The following is a 13202-nucleotide window of genomic DNA, read 5'->3' on the forward strand; positions in this document are numbered from 1 at the left end:
TCAGGTTAGTCCAGTACAGCTTGGTTCAGTAGTGGTGTTGTTATCAGCTTGGTTCAGTAGTGGTGGTGTTATCAGGTTAGTCCAGTACAGCTTGGTTCACTAGTGGTGGTGTTATCAGGTTAGTCCAGTACCGCTTGGTTCAGTAGTAGTAGTGGTGGTGTTTTCAGGTTAGTCCAGTACAGCTTGGTTCAGTAATGGTGGTGTTATCAGGTTAGTCCAGTACAGCTTGGTTCAGTAATGGTGGTGTTATCAGGTTAGTCCAGTACAGCTTGGTTCAGTAATGGTGGTGTTATCAGGTTAGTCCAGTACAGCTTGGTTCAGTAATGGTGGTGTTATCAGGTTAGTCCAGTACAGCTTGGTTCAGTAATGGTGGTGTTATCAGGTTAGTCCAGTACAGCTTGGTTCAGTAATGGTGGTGTTATCAGGTTAGTCCAGTACAGCTTGGTTCAGTAATGGTGGTGTTATCAGGTTAGTCCAGTACAGCTTGGTTCAGTAATGGTGGTGTTATCAGGTTAGTCCAGTACAGCTTGGTTCAGTAATGGTGGTGTTATCAGGTTAGTCCAGTACAGCTTGGTACAGTAGTGGTGTTGTTATCAGCTTGGTTCAGTAGTGATGGTGTTATCAGGGTAGTCCAGTACAGCTTGGTTCAGTAATGGTGGTGTTATCAGGTTAGTCCAGTACAGCTTGGTTCAGTAATGGTGGTGTTATCAGGTTAGTCCAGTACAGCTTGGTTCACTAGTGGTGGTGTTATCAGCTTGGTTCACTAGTGGTGGTGTTATCAGCTTGGTTCAGTAGTGGTGGTGTTATCAGGTTAGTCCAGTACAGCTTGGTTCACTAGTGGTGGTGTTATCAGGTTAGTCCAGTACCGCTTGGTTCAGTAGTAGTAGTGGTGGTGTTTTCAGGTTAGTCCAGTACAGCTTGGTTCAGTAATGGTGGTGTTATCAGGTTAGTCCAGTACAGCTTGGTTCAGTAATGGTGGTGTTATCAGGTTAGTCCAGTACAGCTTGGTTCAGTAATGGTGGTGTTATCAGGTTAGTCCAGTACAGCTTGGTTCAGTAGTGGTGTTGTTATCAGCTTGGTTCAGTAGTGGTGGTGTTATCAGGGTAGTCCAGTACAGCTTGGTTCAGTAATGGTGGTGTTATCAGGTTAGTCCAGTACAGCTTGGTTCAGTAGTGGTGTTGTTATCAGCTTGGTTCAGTAGTGGTGGTGTTATCAGGTTAGTCCAGTAAAGCTTGGTTCACTAGTGGTGGTGTTATCAGGTTAGTCCAGTACAGCTTGGTTCAGTAGTGGTGTTGTTATCAGCTTGGTTCAGTAGTGGTGTTGTTATCAGCTTGGTTCAGTAATGGTGGTGTTATCAGGTTAGTCCAGTACATCTTGGTTCAGTAGTAGTGGTGGTGTTATCAGGTTAGTCCAGTACAGCTTGGTTCAGTAGTGGTGTTGTTATCAGCTTGGTTCAGTAGTGGTGTTGTTATCAGCTTGGTTCAGTAATGGTGGTGTTATCAGGTTAGTCCAGTACAGCTTGGTTCAGTAGTGGTGTTGTTATCAGCTTGGTTCAGTAGTGGTGGTGTTATCAGGTTAGTCCAGTACAGCTTGGTTCACTAGTGGTGGTGTTATCAGGTAAGTCCAGTACAGCTTGGTTCAGTAGTGGGGATGTTATCAGGTAAGTTCAGTACAGCTTGGTTCAGTAGTGGTGGTGTTATCAGGTTAGTCCAGTACAGCTTGGTTCAGTAGTGGTGTTGTTATCAGCTTGGTTCAGTAGTGGTGGTGTTATCAGGTTAGTCCAGTACAGCTTGGTTCACTAGTGGTGGTGTTATCAGGTAAGTCCAGTACAGCTTGGTTCAGTAGTGGGGATGTTATCAGGTAAGTCCAGTACAGCTTGGTTCAGTAGTGGTGGTGTTATCAGGTTAGTCCAGTACAACTTGGTTCAGTAGTGGTGGTGTTATCAGGTTAGTCCAGTACAGCTTGGTTCAGTAGTGGTGATGTTATCAGCTTGGTTCAGTAGTGGTGGTGTTATCAGGGTAGTCCAGTACAGCTTGGTTCAGTAATGGTGGTGTTATCAGGTTAGTCCAGTACAGCTTGGTTCAGTAATGGTGGTGTTATCAGGTTAGTCCAGTACAGCTTGGTTCAGTAATGGTGGTGTTATCAGGTTAGTCCAGTACAGCTTGGTTCAGTAGTGGTGTTGTTATCAGCTTGGTTCAGTAGTGGTGGTGTTATCAGGGTAGTCCAGTACAGCTTGGTTCAGTAATGGTGGTGTTATCAGGTTAGTCCAGTACAGCTTGGTTCAGTAGTGGTGTTGTTATCAGCTTGGTTCAGTAGTGGTGGTGTTATCAGGTTAGTCCAGTACAGCTTGGTTCAGTAGTGGTGGTGTTATCAGGTTAGTCCAGTACCGCTTGGTTCAGTAGTAGTAGTGGTGGTGTTTTCAGGTTAGTCCAGTACAGCTTGGTTCAGTAATGGTGGTGTTATCAGGTTAGTCCAGTACAGCTTGGTTCAGTAATGGTGGTGTTATCAGGTTAGTCCAGTACAGCTTGGTTCAGTAATGGTGGTGTTATCAGGTTAGTCCAGTACAGCTTGGTTCAGTAGTGGTGTTGTTATCAGCTTGGTTCAGTAGTGGTGGTGTTATCAGGGTAGTCCAGTACAGCTTGGTTCAGTAATGGTGGTGTTATCAGGTTAGTCCAGTACAGCTTGGTTCAGTAGTGGTGTTGTTATCAGCTTGGTTCAGTAGTGGTGGTGTTATCAGGTTAGTCCAGTACAGCTTGGTTCACTAGTATTGGTGTTATCAGGTTAGTCCAGTACCGCTTGGTTCAGTAGTGGTGTTGTTATCAGCTTGGTTCAGTAGTGGTGTTGTTATCAGCTTGGTTCAGTAATGGTGGTGTTATCAGGTTAGTCCATTACAGCTTGGTTCAGTAGTAGTGGTGGTGTTATCAGGTTAGTCCAGTACAGCTTGGTTCAGTAATGGTGGTGTTATCAGGTTAGTCCAGTACAGCTTGGTTCAGTAATGGTGGTGTTATCAGGTTAGTCCAGTACAGCTTGGTTCAGTAGTGGTGTTGTTATCAGCTTGGTTCAGTAGTGGTGTTGTTATCAGCTTGGTTCAGTAGTGGTGTTGTTATCAGCTTGGTTCAGTAATGGTGGTGTTATCAGGTTAGTCCAGTATAGCTTGGTTCAGTAGTAGTGGTGGTGTTATCAGGTTAGTCCAGTACAGCTTGGTTCAGTAATGGTGTTATCAGGTTAGTCCAGTACAGCTTGGTTCAGTAATGGTGGTGTTATCAGGTTAGTCCAGTACAGCTTGGTTCAGTAATGGTGGTGTTATCAGGTAAGTTCAGTACAGCTTGGTTCAGTAGTGGTGGTGTTATCAGGTTAGTCCAGTACAGCTTGGTTCAGTAGTGGTGTTGTTATCAGCTTGGTTCAGTAGTGGTGGTGTTATCAGGTTAGTCCAGTACAGCTTGGTTCACTGGTGGTGGTGTTATCAGGTAAGTCCAGTACAGCTTGGTTCAGTAGTGGGGATGTTATCAGGTAAGTTCAGTACAGCTTGGTTCAGTAGTAGTGGTGTTGTTATCAGCTTGGTTCAGTAGTGGTGGTGTTATCAGGTTAGTCCAGTACAGCTTGGTTCACTAGTGGTGGTGTTATCAGGTAAGTCCAGTACAGCTTGGTTCAGTAGTGGGGATGTTATCAGGTAAGTCCAGTACAGCTTGGTTCAGTAGTGGTGATGTTATCAGCTTGGTTCAGTAGTGGTGTTGTTATCAGCTTGGTTCAGTAGTGGTGTTGTTATCAGCTTGGTTCAGTAGTGGTGTTGTTATCAGCTTGGTTCAGTAGTGGTGTTGTTATCAGCTTGGTTCAGTAGTGGTGTTGTTATCAGCTTGGTTCAGTAGTGGTGTTGTTATCAGCTTGGTTCAGTAGTGGTGTTGTTATCAGCTTGGTTCAGTAGTGGTGGTGTTATCAGCTTGGTTCAGTAGTGGTGGTGTTATCAGCTTGGTTCAGTAGTGGTGGTGTTATCAGCTTGGTTCAGTAGTGGTGGTGTTATCAGGTCAGTCCAGTACAGCTTGGTTGAGTAATGGTGGTGTTATCAGGTAAGTTCAGTACAGCTTGGTTCAGTAATGGTGGTGTTATCAGGTAAGTCCAGTACAGCTTGGTTCAGTAGTAGTGGTGTTGTTATCAGCTTGGTTCAGTAGTGGTGGTGTTATCAGCTTGGTTCAGTAGTGGTGGTGTTATCAGCTTGGTTCAGTAGTGGTGTTGTTATCAGCTTGGTTCAGTAGTGGTGTTGTTATCAGCTTGGTTCAGTAGTGGTGTTGTTATCAGCTTGGTTCAGTAGTGGTGGTGTTATCAGCTTGGTTCAGTAGTGGTGGTGTTATCAGGTCAGTCCAGTACAGCTTGGTTGAGTAATGGTGGTGTTATCAGGTAAGTTCAGTACAGCTTGGTTCAGTAATGGTGGTGTTATCAGGTAAGTCCAGTACAGCTTGGTTCAGTAGTAGTGGTGTTGTTATCAGCTTGGTTCAGTAGTGGTGGTGTTATCAGCTTGGTTCAGTAGTGGTGGTGTTATCAGCTTGGTTCAGTAGTGGTGGTGTTATCAGGTTAGTCCAGTGCAGCTTGGTTCAGTAGTGGTGGTGTTATCAGGTTAGTCCAGTACAGCTTGGTTCAGTAGTGGTGTTGTTATCAGCTTGGTTCAGTAGTGGTGGTGTTATCAGGTTAGTCCAGTACAGCTTGGTTCAGTAGTGGTGTTGTTATCAGCTTGGTTCAGTAGTGGTGGTGTTATCAGGTAAGTCCAGTACAGCTTGGTTCAGTAGTGGGGATGTTATCAGGTAAGTCCAGTACAGCTTGGTTCAGTAGTGGTGGTGTTATCAGGTTGGTTCAGTAGTAGTGGTGTTCTCTCTCTCTCGCTCCTTGATCCACATTCATTGGGAGTCATATGTTTTTCTACTGCACTCTCTCTCTCTCTCCTAGATCCACTCACTGGAGGACAAGATGAAATTATTCCACAAAAACTCAGTGGTGACTCATCTGGGGACCACGTTCAAAGGTACTGTAAACATCTATATTCATCTATATTAAACGTCTATACTACTTTAAATATAAACATACATTCAAAAAGTAATGTTAACTTCCTCTGTAAGATGTTTTCTGAAAAATATAAACTTTTCAATCATCTTCTTAGCTCAAAAGGACCTCATGGAAAATGAGTACGGCTATTCAGTCAGCCATTTAGTGTGATAGGACATTGCTGCTGTTAGTTCAACATCACTAAGATGAAGCCCCCACAGTAGTGTCTCAATCATATCAACCTCAAACCTATTATAAATTATATCTTCTCTGCATGGAGGACAGGGTAGAGGGGGAGGACGGTCAAACTAAATTCTAACCTCTTATGGACTTTCCCTGCTGGCGTAATAAAGATAATCGTCTGTTGGATGGGAAAGGGGGGTGAGGAGGTAGGGGTGAAAATTCATCCCAGGACATAATGACTTTTGCAGGCTGCACTCTTGTTTCCCATGTGAAAACCTCTAACGCAGCACAGCGCACTGCCCCCCTGGCCTGAAGTTACACCACTCAATTTCTAACACTCTCTCCAACCCAAGACTTTAGTAGTCCACTGTTTTGCCTGGGTGTCTGAACAACCCTCTGGGTGTCTGAACAACCCTCTGGGTGTCTGAACAACCCTCTGGGTGTCTGAACAACCCTCTGGGTGTCTGAACAACCCTCTGGGTGTCTGAACAACCCTCTGGGTGTCTGAACAACCCTCTGGGTGTCTAAACAACCCTCTGGGTGTCTAAACAACCCTCTGGGTGTCTGAACAACCCTCTGGGTGTCTGAACAACCCTCTGGGTATCTGAACAACCCTCTCAGCCAGGTCACATCCTAACCTTTCCCCCTTATGCATACCCCATTACTTCATATTAGAGCTGGAACGATAAACTGAAAATAATCGATACCGACCAAACTGACCATATATCGAGGACATTTTACTGATAATAACAATAAATTGCCTTTACTAGAGGAATGTGAAGTTTAAAATTTAATTCTGCTAATATGGACTATTGCTAACGGGACAATTGATAGCTACAACATTAGCAGCAGCAGCACAATAAAAATAAGTAACTGGTGCACATTGTTAATAACATATCGTTCAATTGATTGTTATGGTGATAATTCTGTTAATTGATTGTGACATGGACTTTGGTCCATATCACCCAGCTGTACTCCATAGCTTGTCTACTCCAGCTGAAGAGAAGCCTGCTGGCCCAGTGATCTGACTCACACCACTGTTGACAGCCTCAGTATATATTAACACCATCTCAATGTGGCTTCTGCTGTCCTGACCACTGTGGACCTCTAATAACACTGCTGAGCTGAGCTGTGCTCCAACATAGTGGTTGGAAAGGACAATGTGGACAATGTGAAAACATTTCCAAGCCAGCACAGATGGTGTTTAAACCACTGTCATGACGCCTGGTCAAGAGGCCAATGAGTAGTGGTTCCACGTAGAGGTGCTTTCTGCTGTGTTGTGTAGTGTGGGTCCTCATGCCCCAGTGTGAGTGTTACTCTACTGTGGGTTCATCTGGGCTACTCTTCCTGGGGTCCGGGGCCTGGAGGTCAGGAGGACATAAAGCTGAAAGGATTTATTAGCCAGGCCATTTCTCCACGCCTGATGATCAAAGACTAGTTTGGCCTCTACCTCTTCTCTTTCTCTTCATCACCCCTTCATTTTCCCAGCATTCCTAACCCTGTTCCTTTCAACATCAAGCTGCTCTTCTCTGCTGGCACAGCCAGGGGCCTACAGTGTCATCGTGTATCTGATGAATGCACTAATGTCAGTCGCTCTGGATAAGAGCATCTGTTAAATGACTAAAATGTAAATGGCTATTCCAGAGAAATGGGAGGGTGTTTTTAAGTTGCAACCCCTTCACTGGCCTAAACATCTCCATGGAATGGACTTTGGAAGAACAAGAAATGTAATCATCAAAACAAATCAGAGGAACTTCTTTCCACAGCTCCAAGTTACATACAAAATAAGAACAAGTCGCATAGAATCACAACGAGAAACAAACAACTAAGAATTAAACAAGTCAGAAAATAGAAAAGCAATAAGGTATAGACTATATGGAGTTAATCCTTCACCCACGTCACACCTGACAGTGTTTCCCTTGAAGAGGATGGAGAAGAACTAACATGATTGCTATTTTGAAGTGTGACCGGTTGGGATTTCACACCGTGGTAATTGAGACATAACTCTGTCTCACTAGGTACAGGGATGATGGAGCAATGCATCTGAACAGGCCTGGTTGGAATTGTCTTGCAGTGTACAAGTGCTCATGTAGGGCCATGTGCCATTCTTTCTAGTTTTGATGGTTTGAACCTACCCCTGTTCACTGCTATCAGGGTTTCAGGGTTATGTTCAGAACTGTTGCTAATTGAAACATAATGTCATGTCAGCTGAACAGTATGGCCGACAGAATCAGGGTGGAACATTAGATGACTCCGTGCCAAATTTAGAAGTGGCATTTACATAGAGCCGATGAATAATGGAATACACCTTTAGAACTGAGAACTACACGTAACTGCCAACATAAAGGAAACACTTGAGTAAATGAGGGATACAAAGTAAACTAAGCAAAAAAATGAAACATTCTCTCACTGTCAACTGTGTTTATTTTCAGCAAACTTAACATGTGTAAATATTTGTATGAATGTAACAAGATTCAACAACCGACATCAACTGAACAAGTTCCACAGACATGTGATTAACAGAAATGGAATAATAATCAAAAGCAACAGTCAGTATCTGGTGTGGCCACCAGCTGCATTAAGCACTGCAGTGCATCTCCTCCTCATGGACTGCACCAGATTTGCCAGTTCTTGCTGTGAGATGTTACCCCACTCTTCCACCAAGGCACCTGCAAGTTCCCGGACATTTCTGGGTGGAATGGCCCTAGCCCTCACACTCCGATACAACAGGTCCCAGACGTGCTCAATGGGATTTGCCAGTCCTGTCTGGCCAAGCGACGTTGTTGCTGGTGAGGACCTGCCTTACAACAGGCCTTCAAGCCCTCAGTCCAGCCTCTCTCAGCATATTGCGGACAGTCGGAGCACTGATGGAGGGATTGTGCGTTCCTGGAGTAACTATGGCAGTTGTTGTTGCCATCTTGTACCTGTCACACAGGTGTGATGTTTGGATCCTGTGCAGGTGTCGTTACACGTGGTCAGCCACTGCAAGGACGATCAGCTGTCCGTCCTGTCTCCCTGTAGTGCTGTCTTAGACGTCTCACAGTACGGACATTGCAATTTATTGCCCTGACCAAACCTGCAGTCCTCATGTCTCCTTGCAGCATGCCTAATGCACATTCACGCAGATGAGCAGGGACCCCGGGCATCTTTCGTTTTATGTTTTTCAGAGTTAGTAGAAAGGCCTCTTTTGTGTCCTAAGTTTTCATAACTGTGACCTAAGCACTGAAATAAGATCAAGAAGCTTAATTTTCCAACTCATTAACAAATTACAACCCCCCCTCCAAATAGATCAACATTCATATTGGACAGCCGGTAATGGGTTGTCAATGTGAGTAAAAAATCTAATGGCGGCCAACTGTCAGGATGTCGGGAAGCTTTGAGGTTAAAAAAAACTGTCTCCAGCGGTTATAAATATTTAAACATTGTGGCAGAATTTAGAATGTTTTTTTTATTATTACTGCTCTGTTCTTTGGATTGGGATAGCAGTTGAAACATAGTATCTTTACTGCTACCGACCAAATCTTTGTGACCACACAGCACCTTCCCTCTGGGGCTTGTATCAAACATTTGTGAGTTCAAAAGCCTTGAGAGACTGAAGCATGCCACTACACAATCCAGATGGAGAGTCTCGCCACCTGAGGCCAGATAACCAGCTAGGTTATCACACTCTTGGCATTCTCTCAACCAGCTTCACCATCTCAACTGGGTTGAGGTCGGGTGACTGTGGAGGCCAGGTCATCTGATGCAGCACTCCATCACTCTCCTTCTTGGTCAAATAGCCCTTACATAGTCTGGAGGAGTGTTGTTTCATTGTCCTGATGAAAAATAAATGATAGTCCCACTAAACACAAACTAGATGGGATGGCGTATTGCTGCTGAATGCTCTGGTAGCCATGCTGGTTAAGTGTGCCTTGAATTCTAAATAAATCAGTGTCACCAGCAAAGCACCCCAACACCATCACACCTCCTCCTCCATGCTTCACAGTGGGAACCACTGTTCATGTTCATGAATTGTTTATGGTACATTGAACAAGCATGGGGAAAAAGTGTTTAAACCCTTTACAATGAAGTTCTGTGAAATTATTTGGATTTTTACGAATTATCTTTGAAAGACAGGGTCCTGAAAGAGGGCCGTTTCTTTTAATATTAATATTGTTTAATATTGAAAGCAGGTACTTACACACAGGTGTGGTTCCTGTGTTATTTATGCAGTTAACATCCCATCATGCTTAGGTTCATGTATAAAATTGCTGGGCAGGGGAGACACGTGATGCCGCGGAGCTGAGCAGACGTTGACAAACCGAGCTCTTCAAAGTTATTCTATTTTTACCTAAATAACAACGTTGAAACAATATTCTAACATCGGCTGATAAATTGTCAAGTACTTACCTTCCCAAAGAGCCATGGACCTCCGACCGAGAGGCAAGAAGGACGAACAAAACGTTGTTGATTCCCAAGATGACGCTACAGCTGGCAAGATTAGCATTAGCCCTCATAACTCAGACGACAGTTCCAGACTGTTGCTCTCAGCAGCCTCTTACAAGCCTGCCCGACATGCTGGCTACTCTCCTCCGGGAAATTCAGGATGGTAACAGAGGTCTTTCTCTGAAAATCGATAAGAAATCGGCTGAACTCCATTCTTCCATTGACGACCTGAAATCCTCCATGAATGATCTCCTTTTGAGAACGACTGAGGCAGAGCTGCGCATTAATTAGCACAGTTGAAGATACCATCGCTAGACATGACCAGGTCTTGACACAACTGCAAAATGACAATGCCTACCTCAAAAACAAGGTAGATCAGATGGAGAACCAGAGTAGATGTAGTAATATCCGTGTGGTGGGATTGAAAGAGGACAGTGAGGGCCGTGACCCGATCCGTTTCTTCACTCAATGGATCCCGGAGGTCCTAGGCATAATCAACTTCACCAAGCCGCTGGAAATCGAACGCGCCCACAGAACATCAGCGCCGGAACCCCGGCCAGATGAGCCCCCACGAGCCGTCCTGATCAGGTTCCTCCGTTTCCAAGACAGAGAGAAGATACTGCAACTCGCAAGAGCCAAAGGGGACATCGCCATCGATGGGAAGAGGGTCAGCCTTTTCCCGGATATGAGCGTGGACCTCGCCAGACGCTGCAAGCAGTTCAGACCTGCCGCCAAAGCACTGAAGGAGAAGAACATCACCGGCTACCTCATCCACCCTGCGCGGATGAGAGTTCAGTACAAAGGTGGAAGCCATCTCTTCAACACACCGGGAGAAGCGCACACTTTTCTCAAAGAACTGAGCAACGTCTGAGTCTGAGCCAGGACGGTCTCTCTGGGGGATAAAATGCAGTTTGTTTGTTTTCTCTTATCCGGATTGAACTGCTGGTATCTCCCGGTCACTTTAATTGATTTGTACATTTTCCACTAACCGTATCTTCCCGGGGTGAGTTCTATTACATTTACAGGAGAGTATATTTTGGTTTAGTCCATATCTACTGGGCGAAGCAATAAGTGGGTTTAGGCCCACTGCTTTCCCCCTCATTTATGTTCATCTTTCGTAAAGAGACTCAAGCAGCCCTTACCGTGGGCAGTAAATATTCAGCCATAAATATCTATTCACAACGTTTGTTTTCAATTTAGAGAGCTCGCAGGTTTTAGTTTACGCCAAGGTTTAGCTAGTAAGAGCAAGATGGAAAGCGAGCAGCAACGTATCTCTACAAGTGTATTCATGTTTGATTGTTGGGACTGTTGTTCTAGTCTGACAATCGGGGTGGGTGGGATTTTTATTATTTTTTTCTTCCTTTTTTCTATGTTTATTGTTTCCTTCTTAAAGAGACACACAGGTCACTTTTGTGCTCAAACCAAAGTTGAAATATTTCCTAATTATCTGCATATGATAGATTTCTATTCACTTACATATTTGAAACCCAACCTATGCTTAATCCACTAAAATATGTCACATTCAACGCAAAAGGTTTTAACAGCCCGATTAAAAGGAAAAGAGTCTATACATACCTTAAGAAATTAAAGGCTGACATTGTGTTTTTACAAGAAACACATCTTACAGCCAGTGAACAGAAGAAATTGAAGAGGGAATGGGTAGGACAAGTTTTTGCATCCTCTTTTAACTCCAAAGCAAGAGGAACTGCAATTTTGTAGACACATCCCCTTCTGCGTCAACAACACCATCTCTGATCCCTCTGGCAGGTTTGTTTTGGTGCAGGGGCATATGTTTTCAGAGTATATTTATGCTCCTAACTTCGATGACCATATGTTTATTCAGAATGTCTTCCTTCAGGTTGCTCAAGCACCACCAGGATGGCTACTGGTTGGAGATTTTAATTTTTGCTTAGATACAGTTCTTGATAGGTCTTCTGATAAACCCTCACTTCTTACCAAAGCCGGCAAGCTCACCATGTCATTCATGAAAGATCTCAATTTACTAGACATCTGGAGACAGTTGCACCCACAGGATAGGGACTACTCTTTTTATTCACACCCACACAAGACACACACACGCATAGATAACGTTTTACTTTCGACACAACTGTTTCATAGAGTGTTAGATGTCGAGTATCTCCCCAGATTGCTTAGTGACCATTCTCCTCTGGTATTATCAATCTCCATTCCAACCAAGGTAAATGGAGCATATAGATGGAGACTAAATTCTACACTTCTAAAGCAACCTGAATTTTGTGCATTCATCAAAGAGCAGATCAATATTTTTACTTTGACAAACAAACCCTGCTCCTGACAGCTTCATTCTTTGGGACACATTGAAGGCCTACCTGAGGGGACAGATTATTTCCTATACTAAAGGGCTGAAGAAAAAACACGGTGCGGAACTGAGTGCCCTTGAATCTGAAATCTCCGAGCTAGAGAACCTACCAAAGAGGCCCGACTAAAGATCTATACAGGCTTTTGGTAAATAAAAAACTTAAATATAATATTCTGAACACATATCAAGCTGAGAGGGCCATCACTAAATCAAAACAGCGTTATTATGAGCTTGGAGAGAAAGCTCACAAAGTATTGGCATGGCAACTGAAAGCAGAGGAAAGTAAGAGGACAATTAATGCCATAGAAACTCTCACTAAAGAGATCTTTCGACCCTACTGAATTGAATAATACTTTTAAGAAATACTATGAAGACCTCTACACTTCCCAATCAAGCGATGATCTATCAGAGATCGACTCCTTTCTCTCCTCTCTCAACCTCCCATGCCTGTCAGGGGAAGACAGCGAGTGCCTGAGTGAACACTTCTCAGTCCCTGAATTGTTGGAGGCCATTAAATCCTTACCTTCTAATAAATCTCCTGGGGAGGAAGGCTTCCCTCCAGAGTTCTATAAAGAATTTAGGGAGCTGTTGGTCCCCTACCTTATGGAGGTACTTAAAAAAGCCAGAGAAGACAACTGCTTTCCAGAGTCCTTCTCTCAAGCAGTGATTACTGTAATCCACAAGAAAGGGAAAAACCCGCTAAAGTGCGCCTCCTATAGACCAATCTCTCTCCTTAACACAGATTGTAAACTGGTCACCAAGATGCTATCTAAGAGACTGGAGTCATGTCTTCCCCTGTTGGTCAACCCAGATCAGAAATAATAGATTGTCCTCCAATAATCTCAGAAGGTTCTTCGATATAATTCACCTTGCTAACAAAAACAAAATACCTGGTGTCGCAGTCTCCCTCGACGCTGAAAAGGCCTTTGATAGGGTTGAATGGCCATACCTCTTTCGCGTCTTGGAAAAGTTTGGTTTAGGTACCGTGTTTGTAAATTTGATAAAATCACTCTACAAATCTCCTAAAGCTAGGATTGCTACCAATGGGATTACTTCCTCCTCTTTCCCTCTTTATAGGGGGAACAGACAAGGTTGCCCAATTAGCCCCCACCTCTTTGCCCTCGCCATCGAACCGTTGGCTGAGGCTATTAGAACGTGCCCTGACATATATGGCTTTGAGGTGGGCCCCCATACCCATAAATTATCACTCTTTGCGGACGACCTT

The 13202-nt window shown here is 44.1% G+C and overlaps 2 protein-coding genes and 1 long non-coding RNA gene across 3 annotated transcripts in view; 2 read left to right on the plus strand and 1 right to left on the minus strand.

Annotated features, from left to right (window-relative positions):
• Positions 1-4916, plus strand: part of LOC127909422 (uncharacterized) — a 5171-nt gene extending 255 nt beyond the window's left edge. The window contains exons 1-4 of the long non-coding RNA XR_008071069.1: positions 1-296; positions 1405-1817; positions 2375-3267; positions 3511-4916. The exon at positions 1-296 is cut by the window's left edge and continues 255 nt beyond it. This is a non-coding gene — a long non-coding RNA (uncharacterized LOC127909422). The remainder of the gene's footprint in view (positions 297-1404; positions 1818-2374; positions 3268-3510) is intronic.
• Positions 1-13202, minus strand: part of LOC127909421 (uncharacterized) — a 202774-nt gene that overhangs the window by 92586 nt on the left and 96986 nt on the right. The gene's annotated exons all lie outside the window — the stretch shown is intronic.
• LOC118372932 (golgin subfamily A member 4-like) overlaps positions 1-13202 on the plus strand; it is a 45355-nt gene that overhangs the window by 19529 nt on the left and 12624 nt on the right. Inside the window, exon 12 of the mRNA XM_052470785.1 lies at positions 4936-5011. Within this exon, the coding sequence (XP_052326745.1) occupies positions 4936-5011 (76 nt within the window). The remainder of the gene's footprint in view (positions 1-4935; positions 5012-13202) is intronic.

This window comes from Oncorhynchus keta, chromosome 2 (assembly GCF_023373465.1).
Source record: "Oncorhynchus keta strain PuntledgeMale-10-30-2019 chromosome 2, Oket_V2, whole genome shotgun sequence".
NCBI classification, from domain to species: Eukaryota; Metazoa; Chordata; class Actinopteri; order Salmoniformes; family Salmonidae; genus Oncorhynchus; species Oncorhynchus keta.